Source organism: Pezoporus wallicus, unplaced genomic scaffold (genome assembly GCF_028554395.1).
Source record: "Pezoporus wallicus isolate ANWC-B61680 ecotype Strahan unplaced genomic scaffold, APGP_CSIRO_Pwel_v1 contig_9123, whole genome shotgun sequence".
In the NCBI taxonomy this organism is placed as follows: domain Eukaryota; kingdom Metazoa; phylum Chordata; class Aves; order Psittaciformes; family Psittacidae; genus Pezoporus; species Pezoporus wallicus.
Window position 1 is genome coordinate 51,598 of NW_026641571.1, and position 27,687 is coordinate 79,284.

Below are 27,687 nucleotides of genomic sequence, written 5' to 3' on the forward strand. Positions count from 1 at the left end.
CATTGCCAGAGCTGGCCTGATCTGGCACCAAGTGGCGTTATCCTCACTGGGGGACCCACATGGGTCCCGGTGCTCCCCAGTTCTGCTGTCAGTACAGCCTGGCACCCATCTGGTTTTGTGTTTTCACTCTGAAATGCATCGCTTTGCTTTTGGGTGCACCCTAGAGCAGCCTGCCTGGTGCCTGTGGGAACCGGGCCACATCCTGACTGTTTTCACCCCCTCTTTCTCTTCCTCCCCTCGGAGCAGACCCTGGCCCTCCGGGGGGCACGGTGTGAGCCCAGGGTGCCCATCCTGCTGCTCCCCCTGTGCAGTGTCCATCACCCTCCTGCCCTCGCTGTGCTGCTCACCCCTGTGCTGTGTGCTCTGTGCATGCTGCATGCCCGGCCAGCACCCCAGGGACATCTCGGGGAGGGCTGGCTGCCCCTCTGTGCTTCCAGAGGCACCCTGAGGGCAGACGGGGGTGCTGTGGGGCTGAAGTTGTCCCCTTGCACCAGGACCCCAGCTCTGCAGTGGCTGGTGCAGGGGGGGTGTCCCTATAAACACCCCTTGCTGGGATGGTTGTGTGAATGTGAGGATGGAGCCGGCCCTTCCCGAGGGACCAGGGTGCTGATGCAGTGCCTGAACACCCTGATGGTGGGGAGCAGGGCTGGGGGGAGCCTGACCAGGACATGGGCCCCCCTCTGTGGGGCCGGAACGTTGCACAAGCAGAGGTGCACCCCGGTCCGTCAGCTCTGCCAGCAGAGTGGGGTTAGGCCGGTGCCTTCCCCAGGTCAGCGACAGGGCACGGTGCTGCTCGGTGATGGATGTGGGGTTACTGGTCCCAGTTCAGGCTGTCTGTGGGTCCTGAGCAGTTGGGGGTTCCAGGGCAGGACTTGCAAAGCTGCTGTGCTGTGGGGCTGTCTCTAACAAAAGCGTTTTCGTCTCCCATAGCTGCGCAGCTCCTTCAACAAAGCCTTCAGCATCAAGAAGGGACCAAAATCAGCCTCGTCCTACTCCGACATCGAGGAGATCGCCACGCCGGACTCGTCGGCCCCCTCTTCCCCCAAGCTGCAGCACGGCTCCACGGAGACCGCCTCGCCCTCCATCAAATCCTCCACATCCTCCTCCGTGGGCATCGACACAACGGAGTATGTGGGGCCGGGCAGGGCTGGGCACAGGGGCTGCAGGCTCCTGCCCTGGACGCGTGCACCACTCTTGTCTCTCTCTTGGTCCAGGCTTTTCCAGGCCCATGGGGAGGGCGAGCCCGAGAAGAAGGAGGTGTCGGAGCTGCGGTCGGAGCTGTGGGAGAAGGAGATGAAGCTGACGGACATCCGCCTGGAAGCCCTCAACTCAGCCCACCAGCTGGAGCAGCTCCGGGAGACCATGCACAACATGCAGGTGAGGAGCATGCAGGGAGGACCGGGGTGGCTGCAGGCGCTGTGTGCCCTGGGATGCTGCTCCTCACGCCGTGCTGGTTCTCCCCAGCTGGAGGTGGATCTCCTGAAGGCTGAGAACGACCGGCTCAAAGTGGCTCCTGGACCCTCGGCGGTGCCAGGCTCCGTTCCCGGCCATGTCACGAGCTCATCGGCCTCCTCCTCACCGCGGCGTTCCCTGGGTCTCACCCTTGGCCATGCCTTCAGCCCCAGCCTGGGGGACTCAGGTAGGGGGGGACAGAGCTGCTGGCAGCCAGGGGAGGCCGCAAAGACGTGTGGATGGGTGGGAATGTGCTGCTGCTCTCCCGGAGGAGGAGGGAGCCGTGCATGGGAATGCGGTGGTGCCGGCACCGCAATCAGCTGCAGCAGGGTCTGGCTCAGCTGAGCAGGGTGGTGGGGGTCTCCCCACGAGCGCTCACTGCTCTGCCCCCAGATGTGTCCCCCATGGACGCCGTCAGCGCCGGCACCCAGAAGGACGAGCTGATGCTGCGGATCGTGGTGCGCATGCCACCCCAGCACATCATCAAGGGGGTAGGTGTGGGCTCTGTGGGGAGCCGTGGCCTGGGACAAGGGGCAGAAATGCCTCTCCGGGGCTGGATGTGGTGCTCTAACTCCGCGCACCTCGGTCTTGGCTCCTAGGACCTCAAGCAGCAGGAGTTTTTCCTGGGCTGGACCAAGGTGAGCGGGAAGGTGGACTGGAAGATGCTGGATGAAGCTGTCTGCCAGGTCTTCAAGGTAGGAGCATGAGGACCCCTTTTGAGAGCCGTCCTTTTACCCTGCTCCACCATGCCTGATGCTCCCTGGCCCAGGTCCTTACGAGGGTCTCCTGGAGCTGCTTGAGCACCACTTGCTCCCTGACAGCCCTGTCCTTGTCCCTGTAGGATTACATCACCAAGATGGATCCTGCTTCCACGCTGGGGCTCAGCACCGAGTCTGTCTATGGGTACAGCATCAGCCACATCAAGCGGGTGCTGGACACGGAGCCCCCAGAGCTGCCGCTGTGCCGCCGGGGCCTGACCAGCATCGTGGTGACGCTCAAGGGTCAGTATGGTGGAGAGCATCCATCCCTGTCCTATCTTCCCTCTGCCTTGTGGCGCTGTGGGGTGCGAGCAGGACCCTCAACCCCCCCCCCCGCTTGCAGGCTTGAAGGAGAAGTGTGTGGACAGCCTGGTGTTCGAGACGCTCATCCCCAAGCCCATGATGCAGCATTACATCAGCCTCCTGCTGAAGCACCGGCGCCTCATCCTCTCGGGCCCCAGCGGCACCGGCAAGACCTACCTGACCAACCGCCTGGCCGAGTACCTGGTGGAGCGCTCGGGTCGGGACGTCACCGAGGGCATCGTCAGCACCTTCAACATGCACCAGCAGTCCTGCAAGGTGAGGGCACGCAGCAGGCAGGGCTGGGGCTGCGGTCGCTGCTGCCCGTGCCGCGGCCCCGCGTGTGACACCCAGCCCGCTTTGTTGCAGGACCTGCAGCTGTACCTCTCCAACCTGGCCAACCAGATCGACCGGGAGACGGGCACGGCGGACGTGCCGCTGGTGATCCTCCTGGATGACCTCAGCGAGGCGGGCTCCATCAGTGAGCTCGTCAATGGCGCACTCACCTGCAAGTACCACAAATGGTGAGAGCCCTCCTGCATCCTCCTGCATCCTGCTGCATCCTTGCATCCTGCTGTATCCCACTGCATCCTGCTGTATCCCACTGCATCCTGCTGCATCCCACTGCATCCTTGCATCCTGCTGCATCCCACTGCATCCTGCTGCAGCCTTGCATCCTGCTGAATCCCACTGCATCCTGCTGCTTCCTTGCATCCTGCTGTATCCCACTGCATCCTGCTGAATCCCACTGCACTCCTGCATCCCACTGCACCCCTGCATCCTTCTGTACCCCACTGCAACCCTACATGCTGCTGAATCCCACTGCATCCCTGCATCCTGTTGCATCCCAGTGCATCCCAGCATCCTGCTGTATCCCTCTGCACCCCTGCATCCTGTTGCATCCCACTGCACCCCTGCATCCTGCTGCATCCCACTGCACCAGTGCATCCTGCTGCATCCCACTGCACCGGTGCATCCTGCTGCATCCCACTGCACCCCTGCATCCTGCTGCATCCCACTGCACCCCTGCATCCTGCTGTATCCCACTGCACCCCTGCATCCTGCTGCATCCTACTCCGACACAGTCTCCTGGGCATGTACATGGTGCCTACTGCCCTCAGGAAGAAACCTGGACCATGGAGATGAGGCTGTCTTGGCTGCAGGGCTTGGTTCAACCCTGCCACAGGTGGGGTGATGCTGGGGACTTTTCCTCATGGGTCCTGTCTCTCTCTGTCACTCCCTCAGCCCCTACATTATTGGGACCACCAACCAGCCTGTGAAGATGACTCCAAACCACGGCCTCCATCTCAGCTTCAGGTAAGAATCTTACATCCCCGGGGACCATCCCTGCGGGGTTGGGGTGGGCAGAGGCCCTGGGTAGTCCTGGGGGCTCGTCTTGTGAGTGGAGACCCCGATGAGGACCAAGCTGCAGGTCTGGCCCTGCCATTCCATCTGTGGGCACGTGCAGCATGGGGGTGCTGGGGGTCCCCTGAAAGTGATGGGCAGCAGGGCAGCGGGAGCGGGCACCCAGCCCTGAATACCCAGGTCTTCCCCATAGGATGCTGACCTTCTCAAACAACGTGGAGCCTGCCAACGGCTTCCTGGTGCGCTACCTGCGGCGGAAGCTGCTGGAGTCGGACACGGATGTCAACGCCAACAAGGAGGAGCTGCTGCGCGTGCTGGACTGGGTGCCCAAGCTCTGGTACCACTTGCACACCTTCCTGGAGAAACACAGCACCTCCGACTTCCTCATCGGTACGGCCCGGCCACCTCCTGCCCTGCGCTGTTGGGAGCATCAGGGGCTGGGGCAAAAACTTCCCCAATCCCCAATCCCACATCACCAGCAGCCGGTGGGTGATGCACGCTCTTCCCTGGGTGGCATTTGCTCCCTTGCCCCATGGGAGCCCATGGCTCCTGCTGTACCGGCACCTTTCCTTGGGCACGGAGGAGCTGTGCTTTCCCAGGCAGGTCTCCCGTTGCTTCACCGTGTTTTTTGGGGGTAGATTGAGCTTGGCAGCCCCATAACTTGCCTTGGAGCTTGCTTGGGTGTGAGGCAGATGCTGTCCAGATGTGGCTTCCAGGAGGTGATGGAGCCCCAGGGCGCCCCGTGCAGCCAGGCTTGGTGTCAGTGGCTGGAGCAGGGGACCCAGGTCACATTTTCCCTGTAGGTCCCTGCTTCTTCCTGTCGTGCCCCATTGGAATTGAGGATTTCCGGACCTGGTTCATCGACCTGTGGAACAACTCCATCATCCCTTACCTGCAGGAGGGAGCAAAAGATGGGCTCAAGGTACTCAGAGCACGTGAGGATGCAAACCAGATGTGCTGGGGGACATGCTGATGCGGGAGTCTGATGGTGCAGGGAGAGGGGAGGCACTGGGGTTTTGGGCAGAGGTGGCATCTCTGTCAGCCCCTGCCCTGTGGCTGCAGCAGGGCACTGTCCTGGGGATGGGGGGGGTCTTGAGGTGCCACTTGCTCCTTGCCTGCAGGTCCATGGGCAGAAGGCAGCCTGGGAGGACCCCGTGGAGTGGGTGCGGGACACCCTGCCCTGGCCGTCAGCGCAGCAGGACCAGTCCAAGCTGTACCACCTGCCCCCCCCCACCATCGGGCCCCACAGCGCCGTTTCCCCTCCCGAGGAGCGCACTGTCAAGGACACGACGCCCAGCTCCCTGGACTCGGACCCTCTGGTACGCTCGGTTCTCGTCATCAGGGACTGTAGGGGTTGCACAGGTGGTGATGGGTTCAAACTGAAACAGAGCAAGTTCAGGTTGGATCTAAGGCAGAAGCTCTTCCCTGTGAGGGTGCTGAGGCGCTGGCACAGGGTGCCCAGAGAAGCTGTGGCTGCCCCATCCCTGGCAGTGTTCAAGGCCAGGTTGGACACAGGGGCTTGGAGCAAGCTGCTCTATGGAAGGGGTCCCTGCCCGTGGCAGGGGTTGGAGCTGGAGAAGCTTTAAGGTCCCTTTATACTCAACCATTCTATGGTACAGCCCTGCTGCACCGGGCACTGCAGCATGGGCTGGTGGAGAGGGGAGAGCTGGGTGGAATTTCGCTTTGCCAGTTATTTTTCAGTGTAAAAAGCCTGATCTGGGGATGCAGGAACATTTTGCCCTCCTGTGAGGGGCAGAGGGTGCGGGATGGGATGGAGGCACGCTGCGCACCGAGGCGCATTGTGGTGTGCCAATGAATGGGCACAGCATCGTGCTCCATGAGGCGGCGTGTCCACACGCACAGACCGGGGCTGGCCCACGTGTGTCACCCCGCGAGGCTGCTGCCCGTGATGCCAGCAAGGCAGGGCCTTTCTCCCCACGCTGCCTTGAGCATCCTGGCTGCGCCCAAGGCCAGATCCTGGTGTCTGGGAGGGATTTTGCAGCATCTCCGGGCTTTCCATCACCTCTGAAGGCACATCTTGGGGTGGCTGCTTCGCACGGGGGGGTGAGGTGGCCTCGGCTTCCCCAGGGCTCATCTTGTCCCCGTGGCGCTCCTGTCCCCGCAGATGGCCATGCTGCTGAAGCTCCAGGAAGCCGCCAACTACATCGAGTCTCCAGACCGTGAGACCATGGTGGACCCCGACCTGCAGTCGACTCTGTGAGGCCGGGACGTGCCGGCCCCCGCTCCCGCCGGGCTGCTCTCCCTTCCCTTTGGTGTGCGGGAGCGCGGGGCTGGTGCGCGGGGGAGCTGGGTCCGGAGGGCGCGAGGCGCATCCCCGCTCCCGGCCCGGGGGCAGGAGGATCCTGGTTTCTCATTGGGTTTGTTCTGTCTCTTGCCTGCTCTCGGCTCTGGGGCCGGGAGCCGCAGGGAGGGCTCCGTGTGGGGCAGGCCCCCCGCGGGAGCTGAAGCTGGGGCGCAGGGCAGCGTGCGGCCACAGGACAGGAGGGGGGGGGCTCCCGCTCCATCCACCCGGCCCTGGGTACCCGAGGGCAAGCGCCGCATCCGTGCCCTGTTTCACCCCCCCATGGCGCCGCCGCGGCCAGGACAGCCCAATAAACCCTGGTTATTTTATTTGGTGTGTCCCCCCCCCCCCGCCCCCAGTCCCATCTTCCTTTGGCCGAGTCCAGACTTTGCTTTGGTCCCTTTTTTTGTTCTGGTTCTTTGCTCTCCCGGCCCGGAGCCTGTGGCTCAGTGCCCGTCGCTTCCCTGTAAGCAGCTCCCTTTCCCTTTGGATTCTTTTGCAGCTACCGGTTCCACTACTCAAACCACCTCTGTCACAAAACTGGTGCTCACTGGACAATCTCCAGTCCCTGAACCCACCTCCCGGGGCCTCACAGCTTGGCTGAGATGGGACATGGCAGCCAGGGGCAGTGGGATGCTTCCGGAGCAGCCCCTCGCCTGGTGCCTCCCCGCTCCCCAAAAGCACAAGGCAGGGTCTGGCCCTGGGGATGGGGTCTCCCACCAGGCCAGGGTCCCATGGGCATCCCATCCCCAAGGGACCTGGGGCATGGAGCGGGTGCTGCTCTCCCCTCCCTGGGCAGCCATGGGGGGGCACAACCTGGCTGCTGTCCCCATGGTGCTGGTGCAGTCCCTCGTGTCCCTGGCCCCCCAAGGCCCTGGCAGGCTCTCTCTGTGCCCCATGTTATGCTCCGGGGATGCCACGTGTCCTCTTGGCCCTGCCGTGCAGTGTCACAGGAGGCGCCTGGCACGGAGGGGATCAGCCCCGGTGCTGCCGTGGTGCCTTAATCTCCGGCCATGCGGGAAGGGGGCACATGGGCTTTCAGGCTGGTGCTATTGCAGCCTGCCCTGGCTGCAGTGCCCTATGGCTGTCCCCAAAGCTGGCTTGGCTGGCATGGGACAGGGGTGCTGGCACTGGTTTGAGCATGGCTAAGCTGGAGCTGCTGCCTTCAGCACCCAATGCTCACCTCTCTAGTGGATGCTCTGCTGTGCCAGCACCTCCATCCCTGAGCCCAGCTCAGCTCTGCATCCCCCCGCTCCTCTCTGCTGCTGCCCAGCTGGGCTCCCGCACCCTGCAGAGCCTTTTGGGGAGAGAGGTGACCCCAGGGCTGGTTCTCCAAGCCCATCCTGTCCCTGTGCCCTGCCAGGCTGGGCACGGGGCAGCCTCAGCCCCCCCCGGACCCCATCCAAACCCCAACATCTCCTCCACGGCCCGGCCTTGCTGCCGGTGGCAGCCGCCACCTCTGCCCTTGGTGCTCTCGGCCGGGGCGCCTCGCCATGCGCCCCGTGGTGCTCACTTGTCCGTCTGTCCGGCAGCCTCCCCGCGCTGCCCGGGGCCGCCAGCCCGGCCCCGTGCACAGGGTGGGATGTCCTCTCCCCTCGCTGGCTTGGACGCTTGGGCTCTCTGTTCGCCTTCTCTTGTGTTGCCGCTGTGGGCTAAGGACTCGCTGTAAATAGGTCTGGAGCCCAAAGCCCTGCGTGAGCTGGTGGGGCCCGGCCCTGAGCCTCTTTCCTCCTCCGGTTTGGTTTGATTTCATTTTTGTACTCTGTGATAACTGTGCTGTGCTCACTTCTGTTCTGATTGTACGAGGCACCGGCTCTGCAGTCGCTCGAGGCTGGCGCTGAGGACCTGGCTCTCCCCTCCAGCCCCTCTCGCCCTCCCTGGGGCAAGAAAGGGCATGGAAAGCCTTTGAATGGGGCAGAAAAACCTTTGGGGCTGCCCCCTGCTTGGGCAGGGCCGTGCCCTGAGGGTCCCATCAGGGGAGAGCCCCACTTTATTTCCTGACACCTCCGAAAAGCCACAACCACATGGACCAAACTGTCCCCATCACTGGCTCACCTGGGGCTGCGCTGCTGGATGTCCCCCAGCCCCTCTCCTGCAGGTTTGCCCCATCTTTCCCAGAGGCCGTGGTACAGGAGCAATCCCCAAGGGGCAGGGAAGGGTGAGGGCAATGGCACCGTGCCCCAGTCGATTCCTCCTGCCTCACGCTGAGCACCCTGTGTCCCCCAGTGCAGCAGCTGGGGACTGAGCATCCCTCGGTGCTGCCCCATCTATGGGCTGAGCCCCTCTGTCCCCAGGGGAACACATCCAAGGGTTGCACCAACTCATCCCCCTGCCAGCCCCAAAGGTGCCTGTTGTCCCCGGGGGTGCCTGTCACCCCCATAGGAGCCAGTCACCCCCAAGGTGCCTGCTGCCCCAAGGGTACCTAACGTGCCCAAGGGCTCCCATTGCTCCCAATGGTGCCTGCTGCCCCCGAGGGTGCTGCCACCTCCAAAGGTGCCCATGGCCCCTGGGTGCACCAGGAGCCTTCCCGAGGGGCTGGAGCAGGGAGATGCCAGCACCTCACCCTCCTGCCCCCTCGAGTTGCTGCTGCCTGGTGGCCCGAACCTTACAATTTTAGCTTTTTTCTATTCAAAACAAACAGCCTTTTTTTAATTAAATAAAAGATGAAAAGGACAAATTCCTGTTTTAGATGATCTGTGTAACTGACCGGGGTTTGTGTTTCCTAACTGCATGGTATTCCTGCCCAGGGGTTTTATAGCACTTTTTAAATTTCTCTTTAAGATTTTGGTCCAGATTTCTACTGCTCTCGCCTGTCTTTGCTTTCCCCTCGCATCCTCCACGTTTGTAAACTCGCTCCATTTTCTACCTGATGTTGAGACCCGACCCCACGTTGTACATAGCTGCGGGAACAATCATAGGGAACAAACACCATCTGGACTCTTAACCCACCGCTCCTTCTTTTTACTTCCAAGAACCTTTCAAAGAAGTCTAAAAGGAAGCCAGGAAAAGGCTTTGAGGATATTCCGAAAGACAGCAACAAATCCAGCCCTGCACCAAGTCAGCTCCTGCTGCCCACGCTGCCCGCACCAACTGGCATGTCTCTTCTCGGTCGTCTGTCTAACACCATTGGATTCAATAAAGTTGTCTCCTGTTCCACCTGGCTCCTGGTCCTGTGTCCGGCCAAGCCCTGAGCGGGGAGGGATGAGATGGTTGTGCCTGTGCAGTCACTGCTGGCCTCCAAAATCCAGGTGCGGGGCTTGGAAATGCTCCTGGGTGGAAATCGTGGCTCTTTCGTGAGATGCTGGGAGTGGGTTTGGGATGGGGAACCCTTCTCTGTGCTCCTGTTGGGTCTGGAGGGTGCAGAAATGCTCCTGGTGGATCTGGGAGATGCTGAAAGCTGGGGGGTCCCTGTGGGGGGCAGGTTGTACCTGTGTGTGCAGAGGGAGAGTGGGACCCCCTGAGCCCCTTTCACCTTGCCACGGTGGGTCCCCACCTCCTCTTTGAGAGGGCCACAGTGACAGATGCCACCTTCAGCACAGGGGGACGGAGGTGAGACTGTTCCTGGAGCAGTGATAGGGGGCTCTGCCCCACAGCAGGACATGAGGGGAGGATGAGGCTGCCAACAGCAGCGGAGGGAAGGGAGATCCCGTCCTCCCAGGGTGGCTCAGAGCTGTTTTCCACTCCCAAGAGCGATGCTGGAGCGGGGACAGATGCTCCGGGAGCAATGAGTTCCTCACAGGATGGTGTTGAGCTGTAACAAGCTGCAGTGGCGAATGCAAGGCCAGGAGAGGGCACTTCCCATCGGCTCTGAGCTCCTGTTCAAGGGTGAGTTCTGTGAGTGCAATCCTTGAACCGGGAGCACGGGACCGGCTTTGGGGACCCACGGCTCCTTGTTCCCAGGGATATGTTGTGCATGCTCACTCCATGGCCCTGTACTCATGGGTCTGGGAGGGATGAGAAAGGGCACAGGGACCCCACAGCAGCAGACACAGTGGGTACGGCCACCATGTACGTACAGCACCAGGACCAAAAGTAGGACCTGCTGCTTCCCTCACCGCGTGCACCTGCACCCCAAGCCATCAGGCACAGCATCCCTCGGGTACAGCGCCTGGCTACAGCACCCAGCCTAGGTACAGCAGCAGCTCCCAAGGTGACCCACAGCCTTTTGCCAACACCTCCCTTCCCCGGGAAGTGCAGCCCTTTTTCATAGACCCACAGCCTGCTTTGTGTTGGAAAGGACCTCAAAGCTCATCCAGTGGCCAGGGACCCCTTCCATAGAGCAACTTGCTCCAAGCCCCTGTGTCCAACCTGGCCTTGAACACTGCCAGGGATGGGGCAGCCACAGCTTCTCTGGGCACCCTGTGCCAGCGCCTCAGCACCCTCACAGGGAAGAGCTTCTGCCCCAGAGCTCATCTCACTCTCCCCTCTGGCAGGTTAAAGCCATTCCCCTTGGCCTGTCCCTACATCCCTTGTCCCAAGCCCCTCTCCAGGTTTCCTGCAGCCCCTTCAGGCACTGGAGCTGCTCTCAGGTCTCCCCTTCAGGAGCCTTCTCTTCTCCAGGCTGCCCCAGCCCAGCTCTCTCAGCCTGGCTCCAGAGCAGAGCTGCTCCAGCCCTCGCAGCATCCCCGTGGCCTCCTCTGGACACCCCTGGAAGTGTCCGAGCGACCGGTACCGAGTGACCGGTGCGAGGACACCGCGGAGGGCGGGGCCTCGTGGCGGGGGGGGGGGGGGGCGGAGCTACGCGGAGCCGCCGCACGCGAGCCCGGAGGGGCCGGGGCTGCCGCAGCGCCGCGCTGGTCCCCGCCGCCCCGCACCGACCGCACCGACAGCACCGACCGCATCGTAGCGACCGCCAGCACCGCCCTGCCCGCTCCGCTCCCACCGCCCTGCCCGCACCGTCTGCACCGCGCGTACCGCACCGCATCGCGCCCCGCTCCGCCCGCGCTGCCCGCATCGCATCGCCCCGCACCGCCCGGTAAGTGCCCCCCCCGCACTCCCGCCGAACTTTCTCTCGCTGCCGCAGCGGTGCGGACTCTGCGGGACGGCGCCGGTCCCGGGGTGCGATCGTCGCGGTGGGAGCCGCTGGGCTGGGGCTCGCTCGGTTGGCAGCGACCTCCCCGCCGTGTCCCGGTGCCGGGAGCGGGGCGGGGACCGGCGCTTACCCGCGGAGTCCCCTCCCGGGACGCGAGCCCTGGGGCTGCCCGTGGGGTGCTGCGCTCCGAAGGCAGCGGGGACGGAGCCGGTGGGGATGGAGGCGGGTGCAGGGCCCTTGCGGGGGACTCCGGGGGGTGTTGACCCGCCCTGGGTGCGGGGCTTCCCCCGGGGTGCAGAGCCGAGCCGCCGGGTGGATGCTCCAGCTCCGCACCCCTGCGTGAGACGGAGCCGAACGCGTTGCCCTTGGGGTGCTGCCCTGGGGGTGTCGGGGGCGCGGGGCTGTCCCCGGTGCGGGGCGAGGAACGCTGCCCGGTGCCCGGTCCCCCCGGCAGCGGCTCGGGCCGGGCTCTCCGCTCTGCACCAGCGGCTCCGCCGTAGCGGCCTGGCCGGGAGCCAGCTCCGGGCTGTCCCTGCTCCGGGCTGAATTTCCCCGCCGAGGTTGCAGCAGCTCCGGGATCCTCCATCCCTTCCTGTGCTTGCTGCGAGCCGTCGGGGTGCAGCGGTGTGCGGGGGGGAAGGGGGGGTGTCTCCCCAGCGCCGGGTGTCAGCCTCGGGGTGCAGCAGCCTCGGGGTGCCCAGCACTTTGCTGCTCCCCTGCAGCCTCCTCCTGAGGAGTGGTCCCGACAGAGCTCTGCAGCCTGCGCAGGAGCCAGACAGTGCTGCGAGGTGACTGTGGCATGGGGAAGAGGGGGACCCCAACTGTGCCGGTGCCTCCGTGTGTCCCCAGAGCTCTCCTGTCCTCCCTCTGTCTGATCGTGGCTGGGGCAGTGTGGGATGTCACCTATGGCAGGGTGTCACATACTGCAGGGTGTCCCCTGCTGTGGGATGTCACCTATGGCAGGGTGTCACATACTGCAGGGTGTCCCTTGCTGCGGGATGTCACCTATGGCAGGGTGTCACCTACCGCAGCATGTCCCCCACTGTGGGATGCTACCCACTGCAGGGTGTCCTGCAGCAAAGTCCCCCTGCGCCGTGACAGCATCAGGGAGCTGAAGGACTCCCCGCCTGCTCCTCTGCTGCAGCAAAAACTTCAGTCCTGGCGTGAGGGCTCTCCCATCTAGCGCACACTGAGGTGCTGCTGCAGCAGTGTCACTGGTGCACGCCGTGCGGAGCATCTCCTGCCTGCTGCATTACTGCTGCATTACTGCTCGCTGCTGCAGCACCTGGCTGCACGCTGCTGGGGGCTGCGGGGCACCCTCGGGGTCGCTGCTGCTCTGCACCTCTGGGTGCGTTAGGCTGCAGGGTTTTGGTGGGAAGCAGCGTGGCTTGTGTGGTCTGTGTGCTCTGGAGTGGGGCAGCGGGGATGCAGCCAAGGTCATCGAGGCCAGCAGTGGCAGTGGGATGTCAATTGCGCTACTCAGGAAGAGCACAACACAGCAAAACGCCTCACTGCCCCCCACCAGTCAGTCCCAAAGCTCTCGTGGGGCAATGATTTGTCCTCTTCTTGTATCTGGGTGAAGCTCAGAACCAGGTCTGATCTTATCCCATTACTGACCCCAGCTCCCCCAGCCCCCCCGTGCTGAGCACTAGTGCCCTGTTTGCTATGAGCTGTCCCAGAGCCCCGGTGCCCCTGATTCTGCAGGGCAAGGACACATCCCTTGCTGCCCGTTACCCTGGAGGTAGCAGCAGCACTGAGCCAGCATCAGCTGCACTGCATTGCCAGTGGCAGCCCCAGCTCTGCATCCCTTTGCTGCACAGTGCCTGGTGCGCCCCAAGTCATGGGAGGAGGGAGGACATAGGAATGTATCCACGTAGATCCTTGTATGTATAGACGTATATATCCTCAGATATAGATGTATATATCCTTATCTATCTGGTAGGGGAGGGGGGGTTGCAGGTAGCTGCCTTTCTGCAGGCGGGTTGCCGGCACGAAGCTGTGCCCGTTGGGATGGCGCAGTGGCAGCGTTTGCTGCTGGGTGCTCCCAGGGGAGCTGCCTCCTGTTCCATGAGCTCTGGAGAGAGAGACACTGGGCTTGAGCTAAAGGCCACCGAAGCAAGGCAGGAGTCCAGCTCGCCCCGAGGGCTGGGAGCTCTTCCTCCAGCTCACGGTGGTTTTGGCAAAGCCCCAGCTCTGGGAGCCGGATGACTGCAGCTCCTAATGATGACTTGAGTTTCTCCTTCTCCGGGCTGCGCAGGAGAGCTGTGAGCAGCAGCCGTGATGTCCTCCAGCAGGATCGATGCCCAAAGCACAGAGACAGGAACAGTGCCCGCTGCTCTTCAAACCTCCTGGTTTACTCTTGCCTCTCGGTAGGGGCTCGGTGCTGGGCCTGGCTCTGCTCCCCACCGGCGCCCACCTGTGCCAGTGTCCAGACCAGCTGGTAAGTGCAGCCTGGCACAATGCTTCTGCCCTTGGCTGCATCCAGCCTTTCCCCCTGGGGTGGAAGCCCAGCGGTTCCCCAGCTCTTCCCTGCACCGGCTGCAGCTGCCCTCGGCTCAGCTCCTCCCGGAGCCTGCGTTCCCCAAAGCAAGCTTTGATTATTAGCCCCAATAATTGTGTTATCACATCGACTGAAGCGTTTCAGATGCCAGAGCTAATTTTGCTCCTCATGCCTTCCTTCGTCAGTAATGGGATTTTGATAACATCACGCGTCCAAAAGTATTGGATAAACTCTGCATAATTCCCCATTTATTAATTAAACTGTAAATTAGGCAGCATGTGGCTGGAATCTGAGATGCTCCATACCGGTATAATCCTACAGTCAGGAATGGCGCTGGCTCGTCTCTGCCAGCCCTGGGATGCAGGATCCCAGTGTTCCCTGGGGCCACCCGCTCCATTGCTACCCAGATGCTCCATCTGCTCCGGTGCCTGAAGGAGGAATCGTGGGTCCCCTGGATTGTGCTGCTGGTTGGACCATGGGGCTGGATGCTCCCTGTCACCTAAGGGTGGTTCTGCTCGTGCTGCAGCCCCTGTGCTGGGGCTTGGGAGAGGGGAACCACAGCTGGCCCCAGTGCTGCATGTGGCTGTGCTGGGCTCTGGATGCACACCCTGCTCCTCCAGCACAGGCAGCTGTGTGACTGCGTGAGCACAGGGCAGGGAGGGGATCCTGCCCCTCTGCTGTGCTCTGGGGAGAACCCCCCTGCAGTCCTGATCCAGCTCTGGGGCAGCAGCACAAGAGGGACGTGGAGCTGTTGGAGAGAGGCCGGAGGAGGCCATGGAGATGCTGCGAGGGCTGGAGCAGCTCTGCTCTGGAGCCAGGCTGAGAGAGCTGGGCTGGGGCAGCCTGGAGAAGAGAAGGCTCCTGAAGGGGAGACCTGAGAGCAGCTCCAGTGCCTGAAGGGGCTGCAGGAAAGCTGGAGAGGGGCTTGGGACAAGGGATGTAGGGACAGGCCAAGGGGAATGGCTTTAACCTGCCAGAGGGGAGACTGAGATGAGCTCTTAGGCAGAAGCTCTTCCCTGTGAGGGGGCTGAGGCGCTGGCACAGGGTGCCCAGAGAAGCTGTGGCTGCCCCATCCCTGGCAGTGTTCAAGGCCAGGTTGGACACAGGGGCTTGGAGCAAGCTGCTCTATGGAAGGGGTCCCTGCCCGTGGCAGGGGGTGGAGCTGGAGGAGCTTTAAGGTTCTTTCCAACACAAACTGGTCTGGCTCTGGACACGCTGGGACCGAGGGCTGCCGGCACTGGGGATCCCTGAGGCAGCACCACTGCTCCCACCAGCTTTGAGCAGATGATTCCAGGGGGAAAACAAACCCAAATTTCAGTTCCATGCATGGACTTGCATGCACAGGGATGCCCTGCAGGGCTCTGACAGTGTCTCACTCCGCTCCCAGGAGATGCAGGCAGTGTTCTCTTGGGACCAAAGCCTGGGAAGAGGCAGTCACTCAGTGCCTGCTGCTGCCCAAACACGAGCCCTGTGCCGCTGCCTTGTGCCGCAGCGACCGCACTGTGCCGGGCCCAGGCTCTACCACTGCCTTCTCAGAGACCCCCATTGTGTGGGGCTGATCCTAGGACCCTCTGGGGGAGAGGGGTGGGACGGTGGCTGCTGGTGCTGCTCCATGAGCGGGTGCTGGCACCGGGAGCTGCAGTGCTTTGCAGATCTCTGCGCTATTCCAGGGCTGGGATAAGCCTTTCCTGGATGCACAAGCACGTGCTCTGTGCTTGTGCACCCCGTCCTTGTGCAATGGGCTGGGCCCATTGCTCTGGCTGGGCTCCCAATCTTGCGGTGGCTTTTCTCCGTCTGCACAAGGTTTATCCATGGGAGTCACTTCCTGGTGTCCCAACCTTGATGGTTGGAAGCATCGCAGTGAAAGCCTGTGCGTGGTCCGTTGTCCCCTCCGATGCCATCATCATTGTGCCTCCTCCATCTGCTTTCTCACTCCAGATGCCACCAGGATGGGTGGCCCTGTGGACATAGGATCACGCTCTGCACCCCAGGCTCTCTGTGCCTTGGAGCCGGTCAAGCAGCCCCCAGCATCACTCCCAGAGACAGCTAGTCCCAGGGCTGAGCCCTGCTGGCAGGGAGGATGCTGAAGGCTGAGCATCGCTGGTGTTGGCTGCATTTCTGACACCAGCCCATCACCTCCTTGTGCTTGGCTGGGTGCTTTGGAGATCTCACTGGGGGCTGCAGCACCTGCCTGGAATGGGCACCTCCTGGCTCACATCTGCTCGTGCAGCCCGTGTAGGCTGAGCTCAGGACTGTGCCCTCCCAGCCTCTGTCTCGGATCGATCCACCTCACCTCAGCTCTCCTGGAGCAGCTTCTGGCTCTTCCCCAGGAGCTCGTTGGCTGCTCCTTCTCTCCCCCACTATTGATCAGGAGCAGTCGCTGGGGCGTGTGGGCAGCAGGCAGCACTGCAGGCAGGGCAGTGCCCACCCTGCAGGCAGGACTCGGGTGCTCTCGGCCGTGTGGTGCCTTGGAAGTGCCAGGATAACTCAGCCATCACCATCTGCTGCCCTATTTAGCTGTGCTGGTCTGAACAGCGGAGCAGGGCACGGCTCCCCCAGCATCCTGGATGTCCCCTTTTACTGGGAGGGGGTTTTGGCCGCTGGCACCACGGGTGGGCTGTTGGTGCTGGCTGCTGTTGCGGTGGGCCTGGTGGTTCCACATGGGATGCTCTGGTGTCCTTGGGGATGGTTGCATCCCCGCTGCTCAGGGGACCGTGTTCTGCAGCATCTCCAGATGCTGTTTCCAAGGGTGCTGAAGCCCCTTGGCTGCTGGCACCCGAACACCGGTTGGCTCGGTGGGGAGTGCCTGTTCCAGCACCAGCATCCTTGTGTCCTCCCTTTGCTGCTGGGGTGATGCTTGGGAGCAGGGAGGGCAGGATGGGATCACCTCCTCCCCAGCTTGTTGCATCCCAGCCCTGTGGGTGCATTGGCCTTTGTGCAGCCTGGTGGGATGGGCTTTTTGCCTTGGGAGCATCAGAAGCCATTAATCTGGTACCCCAGTGATGAATGAAGGCTGCCTTTAATACTGCTTTTAACTCGGGCTGACTGTAAATAGCGCTGCCGCTGCGACAGGAGAGCGGGTCCCCTGGCAAAGGCGAGCATCAGCCTTGAAAACGTTCCTTGCGTTTAGTTTCTGATCTTTCATTTCACAAGGTTTCCCCTTTGGAACCCATGGCTGAGTCCCCTTCCTCCAGGCTGAGGATGAGGAGCCAGAGCTCAGCATGTGGTGCAGTGAGGCCAGAGCCCATCATGGACCCCCAGCTCGGGGCGAGGGTGGGGATGCTGGATGTGACCCCATGGGGACGTGCAGGAGATGCGCTCGCCACTGTCTGGGGAGCTCATTGCATTCTTACAGCACCTGTGTGAGGCTCTGCCCTGGTGACCCCCGGTCACTCCACTCCCAGGGGAGCATCAGGCCCCAGCACATCATTATCTCTCATTAGAGGAGCTGGGTGCTGGTGATGGGAGGCAGGAGCAGAGCGAGGTGGGGGCTCTGGTCTCATTCCAGGGATGCTGATGGAGCCCGGCTGGTGGGATGGTGGGGGAGCAGCACCCAGGGCCCAGAGGGCACTGGTGGCTGTGCCATTAGCTCAGGTAGGGTCCTGGCACTGCTCTGAGCTCGGATGAAGGATGTGGTGCACCTCTGTGCCGGGCAGCTCATCCCTGCTCATGGGGTTTCTCTTTGGCAATGCTGCTGCCCATGTCTTGTGCCTCAGTTTCCCTCAGTGGGCAGCAGGGTCTGCCCAGTGGTGCTTGCTCATACTGGGGTGAGGGCACAGGGGAACATGTCCCTGTGTGGGTGATGTCTCAGCAGCCACTTGCTGCTACTGGAGCATCCTTGCTCCATCACTCACCCACCTTGTCTATGCTGCCTCCAGCTCCCATTTCCCAGCCTGGTACAAGCACCCATGCCTGAAGAGCACAGGGCAAGATGGGCAGACTCCCCTTGCCCTTGGCAAGGAGGTGTGGGCAGCACTGGGTGCTGCTGATCTGGCACCATTAATGCAGGAGAGGGACCGGGGCTGGGGTTTGCTGGGCTGGGCTGTTGTGGAGCCCCTGAGGTCCTGCAGTGTCCCCTCCCCATCTCTCCCATCCTGATCCCTTGCTCTCCCTGTGCTTCGGCACTTCCCTTGCCAGAAATTCTCTGCTAATTAAATGACCATTAGAAGCCAAGTCATGCTTTTCCCTTAATTGGACTCTCCCATCTCTGCTGTGAGCTCAAACTCCAGCCTGGCACATCCCCTCCATGTGTGATGCTGGACACGCTGGTATCAACACAATGGGAGCATTGGGGTGCACAGGCATCGTGCCAGGGGGTCTGACAGAGATGGGATCTCCCCCACCAGCCCTTGTGCTGCTACCCAGGGGCAAAATAGCTGCTGGCATCAAGACCTTGCTGAGGCATTGCCAAATAGCTCCGTTGTACCCCAAAATGCCCGCTTGTCCCTGGGATGCATTGCAGGAACGTGTCCAGGCTTCCTGCCACCATTGAGGCAGGAGGGGGCTCCCCTTGGGTCTCCCCTTTGGGACCAGTTTGGGATTTCCACCCAAATGGGGCAGGTTTTGGGGTCTGCTCCCAAAGGTGATGTTCATGGGGGGTTGGGGTGTCCCCCATGGGTCCATCCCAGTGGGATGACTTAGAGCCCATTGTCTTGATGGACATCACAGCCCTGGTTTTGCCATCCCATAGAGGAGCAATAACTCACTGCTCCCGGGCCAGGATGGCAGCAGCTCATTAGCTAACGAGCTTCGCGCCCTGACCGGGGTCTCCCCAGGACAAGTCAGCACCCAGCACCCAGCACCCAGCACCGTGGGCTGGGAGAGCCGGGTCGGGCCCCCCTCTCCCTCCTGCCCGCAGCCCGGGTGCTTATTGCACCTCAGCCTCATTAATCTCTGTCTATTGATGCTTTCTGCCTTCATCTCCCCGCAGGAGAGAGGCTTTGGCTGCCAAAGCTGCCCCTGGGGGTGGTGGTGGTGGTGGGGGAACAAGGGGCTTCCAGCAGCATGACCCCCCCAAATCCCGACCCCGCGCCTGCTTGCTGTGGTGGCCACGGGCACCCCGAATTCCCCTCCTGGGGCTGGTCATGGAGCGTCTCGGCTGATGAGGAGCTCCATCCAGCTCCCATCGCGGGGTGCCGGGGTGCAGGAACCTCTCCCGGGGCCGTGGGGACCCGCCATGCTCTGCCAAAGGGAATCCCCAAATCCCCCTTCTTGTACCGTGTGGGATGCACTGCTGCGGCTCGGGAAGGGGCCGTGTGGGATGGAGCCTTTTGCGGGGGGAAGGAGGAGGGATGAAGGGCTCAAGAACGGGAATTTCTGCTGTCGGAAGTGCTTTTCCCGGCATGGGGACGGATGGATCCTCGGCTCCAGGCTGGGATTTCCATCCCGCCCAGACCTTGGGGCCCTCCTGGAAAACGAAACCCTTTCGATTGTGTGTAAATGGGAGAGGGCGGCGCATCCCAGGGGATGGGACCCGGCGGCTCCCTCTACACCAGATGTTTGCAGCTGGGGGAGGACGGGGCTACCGGCTGTGGGGCAGCGCATCCTGGGGAAGGGGTGTCCGGGAGTGATGCGTTGTGCAGGAGGGAGCGCTGGGGGGGCCTGGCGCGGTGTGCTGGGGAGACTGGGAAGCTGTGGGATGAGAAAATGTCCCGTGGGGTGTGCGGGGGCTGCAGTGGCGGGTGTGGGGCACTGCACTGCAGGGTGCAGGATGAGGTCCACGGGGGATCTATTAGGGGCTTTGGGGAGAAGGAATGCACCGTAGGGGTGATGGATTGAAGGGTTCATGGGGTGCCTGGGGGACGTGCCTGGGGGGGGGAGTGTGCCAAAGGGTGGCATGCACAGACTGCAGTAACTGCAGTGACTGCAGTGATTGCACTGACTGCATTGTTTGGACTGACTGTAGTGATTGCATTGATTGCAGTGACTGCAGAGATTGCACTGACTGCATTGCTTGGACTGACTGTAATGATTGCAGTGACTGCAGAGATTGCACTGACTGCATTGCTTGCACTGACTGTAATGATTGCAGTGACTGCAGAGATTGCACTGACTGCATTGCTTGCACCGACTGCAGTGACTGCATTGATTGCAGTGACTGAACTGACTTCAGTGATTGCACTGGCTTGCAATAACTGCAGTGATTGTGCTGACTGCAGTGAGTGCACTGACTGTACTGACTGCACTGGCTGCAGTGACTGCAGTGTCTGCAGTGGCTGCAGTGACTGCACTGCACTGACTCTACACGGGCTACAATGGCTGTGTATGGCGGGGGACTGGATGTGACCAAGGACACCCAGTGGGGCAGTGGCAGAGTGGGGATGGGGACTGGCAGGCAAGGGATTGTGCCCTAGCACACACTGCCACACAACCTGCTGCTCCCAGGCTGCCCCTATGGCACTGCCCCACACTTGACCCATGTACCCCATCGGATCCCACACAATGAGGAGGGGGACAAAGCTTGGCCACTTGGTGGGCAGGATCAGCCCCTTTGGCAGGGGTTGCAGGCTACCTGCAGGCTGTACTGTACTCGGGATGGGGGGGGGAGGCAGCAACAGGGCTTCCTGTGCCCATCTCTCTTGTGCCTCAGTTTCCCCCATTTCTCACCTCTTCCAGTACCCAGCAAGCACCGTGAGGAGGGAGAGCCTGTGCACAAGCACTTGTACACACAGAGGGGTGCATGCCCTGTGCACAAGCACTTGCACACATACATGCTTGCACACTGCAGAAGCACTTGTATAAGCACATCCTCATGCATTCTTGCAACGTCCCATGCCCAAGGCCTAGCCCACATGCACAGACATGCTTGAACATGCATTGGCACATGGGCACAGATGTGCATTCACACAGGCACATGTGCAGATGTGAATGCACACCCCGTGCAACAGCCCTTGCACTCTGTACCTGCACACTGCATCTGTGCATAGACACATGCACACTGCACCAGCACTTGCACGTCTCCCAAGCACTCACACACATGTGCACACATATGAAGCACGTGCCGTGCTGAGCACAGCTGACCTATCCCTAAGGAATGCAGCTCTGCTGCGGTGTGTGCATCAGGATGAGAGCAGCATCCCAACTGCAGCATCCCAATCACAGCATCCCCCCAACTGCAGCATCCCAACTGCAGTATCCCAACTACAACATCCCAACTACAACGTCCCAACTGCAGCATCCCAACTGCAGTATCCCAATTACAACATCCCAACTGCAGCATCTCAATCACAGCATCCCAACTGCAGCATCCCAACTACAACATCCCAACTGCAGCATCCCAACTACAACATCCCAACTGCAGCATCCCAATCACAGCATCCCAACTGCAGCACCCCAACTACAACATCCCACCTGCAGCATCCCAACTGCAGCATCCCAACTGTAGCATCTCAACCCAGCATCCCAACTGTAGCATCCCAATCACAGCATCCCAACAGCAGCATCCCAATCACAGCATCCCAACTGTAGCATCCCAGTCTCAGCCAGCGCCTTGGCATGCTACAGAGCCTGTGGCATGGGAAGCCCCACCACCCAGGAGCACACCCATCACCGTGCTGCGTGCCCAGGGCTGTGGTGCTGGAGGGTGGTGGTCTTGCCTGTATGCCCACCCTGTACCCCACATTTGGGTGCAGAGAGGTTGCTGCTGGGGACACAGCCTGGGCATGGGCTGGACCTGTGTGACCACGGAGGGGATGTTGTGTTCCAGGGAGCCCCTGACCCACCATGACGTTCAAGCAAGCGTCCATGATGGCCCCGGAGGCCACGGCCACCACGATGCCCATGACCACCATGGAGAACTCCACAGAGGCAGCGGGGCCGGGCGAGAGCAAGGAGGACATGTTCACCAAGCTGAGGGACAAGTTCATGAATGAGCTCAACAAGATCCCCTGTGAGTTCCTGCCTCCTTTTCCTGGTGTTCCTTCCCCGTGACCACACCACCGCTCTGGTCCCAGTGCAAGGTGTGGGACAAGGTGGTGGGGCAGGGAGGGAGCTGTGGGGCTGACCACGGCACCGGCTCTTGCCCCCAGTGCCACCCTGGGCCCTCATTGCCATCGCGGTGGTAGCCGGACTCCTCATCCTCACCTGCTGCTTCTGCATCTGCAAGAAGTGCTGCTGCAAGAAGAAGAAGAACAAGAAGGAGAAGGGCAAAGGCATGAAGAACGCCATGAACATGAAGGACATGAAGTCAGGCAACCAGGTGACATCCTCCTGCACTGCTTCACCTTCTTGTTCTAGGACGATCCCCCTGCTTGGCTTACAAACCATGCTGGGGCACTCATAGCTCAGGCAGCGGAGAGGGATGGAGCCACCAGGATCCTGGGATGGGGCAGTGGGCCTGGACCTGAGCCTGCAGCTCTGTTCCCTTATCCAGTGCCCGGTGGCCCGGATGGGACCAGGCTCAAGCTGGCTTGGACCTGCCCATGCTTCACCTGACCCAGCGAATGTCAATCTAACCCCTTGTGTCTCCCCACCTTCCTCTGAGCTGTCACTTCATGGAGCTGTGCCTTTAGCTTGAGGAGGAGGCCAAAACACCCAACAGTTTGGGGTCCCCGAAAAGCCAGTGCTCAAGAGGTGCTGGTGCACGGAGCTGGGGCCATCTCCCATCCTAGGGGCCAGCAGAAAGGGGGCTTTGGAACCAGCAGGCTTAGGGTGATCCTGCCCATTCCAGTGGCCATGACCCAGGGCTCTTTGGAGGGGGTGGGAGGCTTCTGCTCTTCAGATCCATGTGGGCACCACGGGCATGCAGGGGGGGCTGAGTGGGGATGCTTCATGGTCCCTGCTCCAGGGTGGTGGGGGGCCAGGGCTGCCTCCTAGGGTGGATGGGGCCATACAAACCCCGATTCCCTCCCTTGGCCTGGGTCCCTTATCCCGTTGTTGCTGCTCTCTGTAACGTGGCTCTCTCCCCTCTCGGTGCTCTCCCTCCCTGCCGCTGTGGTCCCTCTGCATCCTGGGACACCCTCACGGTAGGTGCTGCCGTGAGCTTCCTTCTCCATCATCTTCCGGGGTGGGATGGGGCACGTGGGGACACATCAGAGAGGTGCTAAGGAGCCCAGGTTCCCATCCCATAGACCATAACTTGGAGAAGGGTGGCTTTGCCTTAGGAGAATTAGGTTATCTATCCCTTCATTGCGAAGCTACTGAAGCCCTTAGCACCAGCCGTGGTGCTGCAACAACCAGGGGTCGAGTGTCCCTGCACCCTTTGCAGCACGCTCCTTACTGCAGCCCTTGCTGCAGCCCTTACTGTCCCAGCTCCTTACTGCAGCCATGTCCTGCCAGCACCAAACCTCCCTCCCCTGGAGCTGACCCTGTCCTGGGGAGCCCCAAGGCAGAGCTGGTGCCACCCCAGGGCTGCTCTGTCCATGTCCATGTCCATGTCCCCAGCACGGGGGGCTCCTTTCCCAGGTGGGGTTGGGGTCCTGGGGTGGTGCAGGGATGGGGATGCTGGGCTCTGACCCTGCTGCTGAGCCTGGGCTGCTGCTGCAGGAGCAACAGGACGATGACGATGCTGAGACGGGACTGACAGAAGGGGAAGGGGAGGAGGAGGAGAAGGAGCCGGAGAACCTGGGCAAGCTCCAGTTCTCGCTGGACTACGACTTCCAGGCGAACCAGGTGATGGGGCTCGAGTGGGGCTTGCCCAGGGAGGCCCCGTTGGGCCTGGGTGGCAAAGGAGGGAGCGGGGAGCTGGGTGCTGAGCCCTGGGGAGCCCTGTCCCACGTTGGGCTGGGGATGAGCCCTTGGCATCCGCAGCTGCCTGGATGGGGACATCCCTGTTCCACCTCCAGCTCACGGTGGGCATCCTCCAAGCGGCCGAGCTGCCGGCTCTGGACATGGGAGGCACCTCGGACCCCTACGTGAAGGTGTTCCTGCTCCCTGACAAGAAGAAGAAGTACGAGACCAAAGTGCAGAAGAAGACGCTGAACCCTGCCTTCAATGAGACCTTCACCTTCAAGGTGGGCGCCTTCCAACCCGCAGCACGGCTCCTTGTCTCCCACTCTCATCTCTCCCCCTGGCTATGTACAGGCCCCATGTGATGACCCCCACTGTGCTCCTCTGAGCCCATTGCCAGCCCACTCAATGGCCCTCTTTGTGCAGGTCCCCTACCAGGAACTGGGGGGGAAGACGCTGGTGATGGCCATCTATGACTTCGACCGCTTCTCCAAGCACGACATCATTGGCGAGGTGAAGGTGCCCATGAACACGGTGGACCTGGGTCAGCCCATCGAGGAGTGGCGGGACCTGCAGAGCGGCGAGAAGGAGGAGGCAAGAGCCAGCTGAAACCCTTGGCCAGGGTGCCTTGAGATGTGGGGTGGCCATGGGGCGAGCTCTGCTTTCTGCTCCGTCCCGCAGTGCTCAGGATGCGCATCCTGCCCATGAGCGCTGGGCAGGATCTGCCCCTTTATTCCTCTGTGCAAAAGCCTTTCTAGAACAAAAAGGGAGTGTATGAACTTCTTGAGTGCTGGCCTGGCCCAGACCCAAGTGATCAAACCCTTGTGCTGGTGGAAGCCAGCTCAGGTTTGCACTGAAGGTTGGGCAGGATGTGGGGGGACCTGCATGTGGGACCACGTCCCAGCACTGGCACGGCTTTGATACGTGCTCCTTGCTCTGCTTGGCAGCCTGAGAAGCTGGGAGACATCTGCATCTCCCTCCGGTACGTGCCCACGGCAGGGAAGCTCACTGTCTGCATCCTGGAGGCCAAGAACCTGAAGAAGATGGATGTCGGGGGTCTCTCAGGTGGGTTCTCCTCCACCCTGCTCTGGGGCTCTCAGCATCCTTGGCTGGGGAAGGATAATGGGACCATCAGTGGGGCAAGGGCTTGGGGAAGCCACCACCAATGCCTGGGACCTCCTGTATTGGAGACAGCCCCAGGTCTGCCTGTGGGGCAAGGGGAGATGGGACGGGATGGACCCCCCAATCCTTAGGAAGAATTGAATTTGGTTCCCAACTGTGTCCAGGGTCCAGGATGTGGCAGGACCCGGGTGGTGAAAATGGTTCTCTGCTCCTGGTCCTGCTGCTCCATGACTTGGGGCCAGGGGCACAGTAGACAATGCTTTGTTAACCAGGGGAAGAGCAGCACCAGCATGGACGGAAGGGTTCAGCTTTATTGCTGGGGTGCCCTGCTCCAGAAATGGGGATGACAGCATTCACCAGTATCACTGTACTGCCTGCATCCCTCCGACAGGAGGACCCACAGGATGCAGACGAGCTCCATCCATCAGAGCACCTTTATTCTTCAAATACCCTTTACCCTGTGGTGCACCTCATCATAGAACCATAGAGTCATGGAATGGTTTGGGTTGGAAGGGACCTTAAAGCTCCTCCAGCTCCAACCCCTGCCACGGGCAGGGACACCTTCCATAGAGCAGCTTGCTCCAAGCCCCTGTGTCCAACCTGGCCTTGAACACTGCCAGGGATGGAGCAGCCACAGCTTCTCTGGGCACCCTGTGCCAGCGCCTCAGCACCCTCACAGGGAAGAGCTTCTGCCTTAGATCTAACCTGAACTTCCCCTGTTTCAGTCTGAACCCATCACCCCCTGTCCTATCACTGCAGTCCCTGGTGAAGAGCCCCTCTCCAGCATCCTTGTAGCCCCCTTCAGATTATCCTGGGGCCAGGCTGATGGTGTCCCCTGGGCATCTCAGCCCTGGCTGATGCACCCTCCTGCCCCCCCAGATCCCTACGTGAAGATCCACCTGCTGCAGAATGGCAAGAGGTTGAAGAAGAAGAAGACCACAGTCAAGAAGAAGACCCTGAACCCCTACTTCAATGAGTCCTTCAGCTTCGAGATCCCCTTTGAGCAGATACAGGTTGGTTTGATGACTTCCCTGGGAGGGAGGCCGGGGTGAGGGTGATGGGAAAAGTCCCACAGCTGCCCAAGCCCATGTCCCAGCCCCTGTCCCAGCCTAAACAGCTCCTGCCAAACTCCTGGTCCAGTCACCCATGAAATCACATCCAGTCCCAACCTGGGCCTGGGCTGACGCTGAGGACATCTGCATCAGGGGCAGGGGTGGGTGGGTGCTGCCCAGGAGATACAGTCCCCATCCAGGTAATGGCTGGAGAGGGGCTTTCCTCTGCTCCTGCAATTGGGATGCTGTGATTGGGATGCTGTGATTGGGATGCTGTGATTGGGATGCTGCAATTGGGATGCTGTGATTGGGATGCTGTGATTGGGATGCTGTGATTGGGATGCTGCATTTGGAACGCTGTGACTGGGATGCTGCAGTTGGGATGCTCTGATTGAGATGCTGCATTTGGGATGCTGCGGTTGGGATGCTGTGATATTGGGACTCTGCTCTTGCAGTTGGGATGCTGTGATTGGGATGCTGCAGTTGGGATGCTGTGATTGTTATGCTGCAGTTGGGATGCTGCAGTTGGGATGGTCTGATTGGGATGCTGTGATTGGGATGCTGCATTTGGGACACTGTTATTGGGATGCTGCAGTTGGGATACTACAATTGGGATGCTCTGATTGGGATGCTGCATTTGGGATGCTGTGACTGGGGTGTTGTAGTTGGGATGCTGTGGTTGGGATGCTGTGATTGGGGTGTTCTAGTTGGGATGCTGTGGTCGGGATGCTGTGATTAGGACCCTGCTCCCTGCACTTTCCTGCCCCTTGAAAGAAGGTTTCCTCCCTCAGAAAGTGCAAGTGGTCATCACGGTGCTGGACTACGACAAGCTGGGGAAGAACGAAGCCATCGGCAAGATCTTCACGGGCTGCAATTCCACGGGCACGGAGCTGCGGCACTGGTCCGACATGCTGGCCAACCCCCGGCGGCCCATTGCCCAGTGGCACTCGCTGAAGCCAGAGGAGGAAGTAGACGCAGCTCTTGGGAAGAACAAATAGGAGGAGCTGCCGGCGGCGCGGCACCGCGGACACTCGGCGCGACCCAGAGCTACCGATACCTCAGTTCGGCAACCTTCGGTTTTGGTTCTTTTTGTTCTCTTTTAAGCTGAAATACCCTTCGATGGCTGCGGAAGGGTTTCCAGACAGTCCCAAGAGCTTCCAGGGGAAGAGGTTAAAGACATGGATGGTTCTTTCCGTTCTTCAGCATCGCTCCATTCTGACCCATCACCTCCCAGGCCCAAAGCCACCGTCACGCCTGGGACCTTCCCCGGTGGCCGTGGCACCAGCCCGCGGCACCGCTGCTGCCGTCCTGCCCCGTCCTTCCACGTGAGAAGCACCGCTCATGCACGGAGCTGGTGATGGAGGTGGTCATGCAGGATGAGCTGTGCTTGCCAGGGGCATGGCTGTGGTGTGGACAGAGGTGATGGAGAAGAGCCTCTGCAGCAGACCCTGGTGCCTCCGGCTCTGCCTCCCTCCATCCCCTTGGTTCCAGTGCCCCGGCCTGCTCCAGGCTTGGCTCTTCTGAGCAGAGGTTTGTAGGGACCACAGGGCCCTGATGTTGAGGGGGTGCTGAGCTCTTGTGGGGCCACACTGAGCCCAAGGAGCCCCTGGGGTCTGCTCGGAGGAGAGCCATGGAGGGATGTGCACACAACAGACACCACCACCTCTGCCACCATGGCCAGGCAAGGGCAGCGCTGGGGGTTTGCATGCGTCCCACCATGGCTGGGTGAAGACTGTAGATGAAGATGCTCCCACAAGGCAGGATGGTGCTGAGGGGTCTCGTGATGCGAGGGGTCACAGCGGTGCCAGGTGCCACCCCAAAGGGCTCAGCCCTGCCTCAGGGCAGCCCGGGGGCTATGGGGAGCTCCAGCTCCACTGCCACATCCCAGCACTGTGGTGCAGGTGGGGAGGACGAGTGTGAGCCCATGGCCAACCAGGGACCAGAACCTGGGAACCCCCTGAGCTGCTGATCCCCACCGAGCTGCTGGCTGCTGAGTCCACCCCATCCCGCTCCCCCTCGGGGGCACAAGCCATATCCGTGTCCACCACAGCGGGCAGGAGCTTCTCCAGGCCACCTCTCCATGGTGGGACGAGGCAGGACCAAGCCCTGGAGCTGGAAAGCCAAGGCTGCTCCCTGCA

At 61.4% G+C, this 27,687-nt stretch overlaps 2 protein-coding genes and 1 long non-coding RNA gene across 4 annotated transcripts in view; all 3 read left to right on the top strand.

Moving 5' to 3' along the window:
• The window catches only part of NAV1 (neuron navigator 1), a 46,067-nt gene extending 39,686 nt beyond the window's left edge, over positions 1 to 6,381 (top strand). For both annotated transcript variants that reach the window (XM_057424442.1, XM_057424443.1), the window contains 12 exons: positions 931 to 1,377; positions 1,465 to 1,639; positions 1,846 to 1,943; positions 2,052 to 2,147; positions 2,294 to 2,453; positions 2,554 to 2,789; positions 2,880 to 3,034; positions 3,756 to 3,827; positions 4,069 to 4,265; positions 4,679 to 4,797; positions 4,997 to 5,194; positions 6,001 to 6,381. In XM_057424442.1, the coding sequence (XP_057280425.1) occupies positions 931 to 1,377; positions 1,465 to 1,639; positions 1,846 to 1,943; positions 2,052 to 2,147; positions 2,294 to 2,453; positions 2,554 to 2,789; positions 2,880 to 3,034; positions 3,756 to 3,827; positions 4,069 to 4,265; positions 4,679 to 4,797; positions 4,997 to 5,194; positions 6,001 to 6,096 (2,049 nt within the window). In that variant the 3' untranslated portion in view covers positions 6,097 to 6,381. The remainder of the gene's footprint in view (positions 1 to 930; positions 1,378 to 1,464; positions 1,640 to 1,845; positions 1,944 to 2,051; positions 2,148 to 2,293; positions 2,454 to 2,553; positions 2,790 to 2,879; positions 3,035 to 3,755; positions 3,828 to 4,068; positions 4,266 to 4,678; positions 4,798 to 4,996; positions 5,195 to 6,000) is intronic.
• Positions 6,382 to 7,019: 638 nt separating this feature from the next.
• LOC130607390 (uncharacterized) lies at positions 7,020 to 9,331 on the top strand. The gene is made up of 2 exons (XR_008974258.1): positions 7,020 to 8,521; positions 8,578 to 9,331. It is a non-coding gene; the product is annotated as an uncharacterized LOC130607390 (long non-coding RNA).
• A 1,807-nt stretch (positions 9,332 to 11,138) lies between these two features.
• SYT2 (synaptotagmin 2) lies at positions 11,139 to 26,812 on the top strand. Its single transcript, XM_057424441.1, has 9 exons — positions 11,139 to 11,152; positions 21,415 to 21,597; positions 21,737 to 21,906; positions 23,202 to 23,318; positions 23,492 to 23,659; positions 23,802 to 23,969; positions 24,323 to 24,440; positions 25,377 to 25,510; positions 26,341 to 26,812. The coding sequence occupies exons 2-9, from the start codon at positions 21,432 to 21,434 to the stop codon at positions 26,545 to 26,547; spliced, it is 1,248 nt and encodes a 415-aa protein (XP_057280424.1). The 5' UTR covers positions 11,139 to 11,152; positions 21,415 to 21,431; the 3' UTR covers positions 26,548 to 26,812.
• Positions 26,813 to 27,687: the final 875 nt, after the last annotated feature.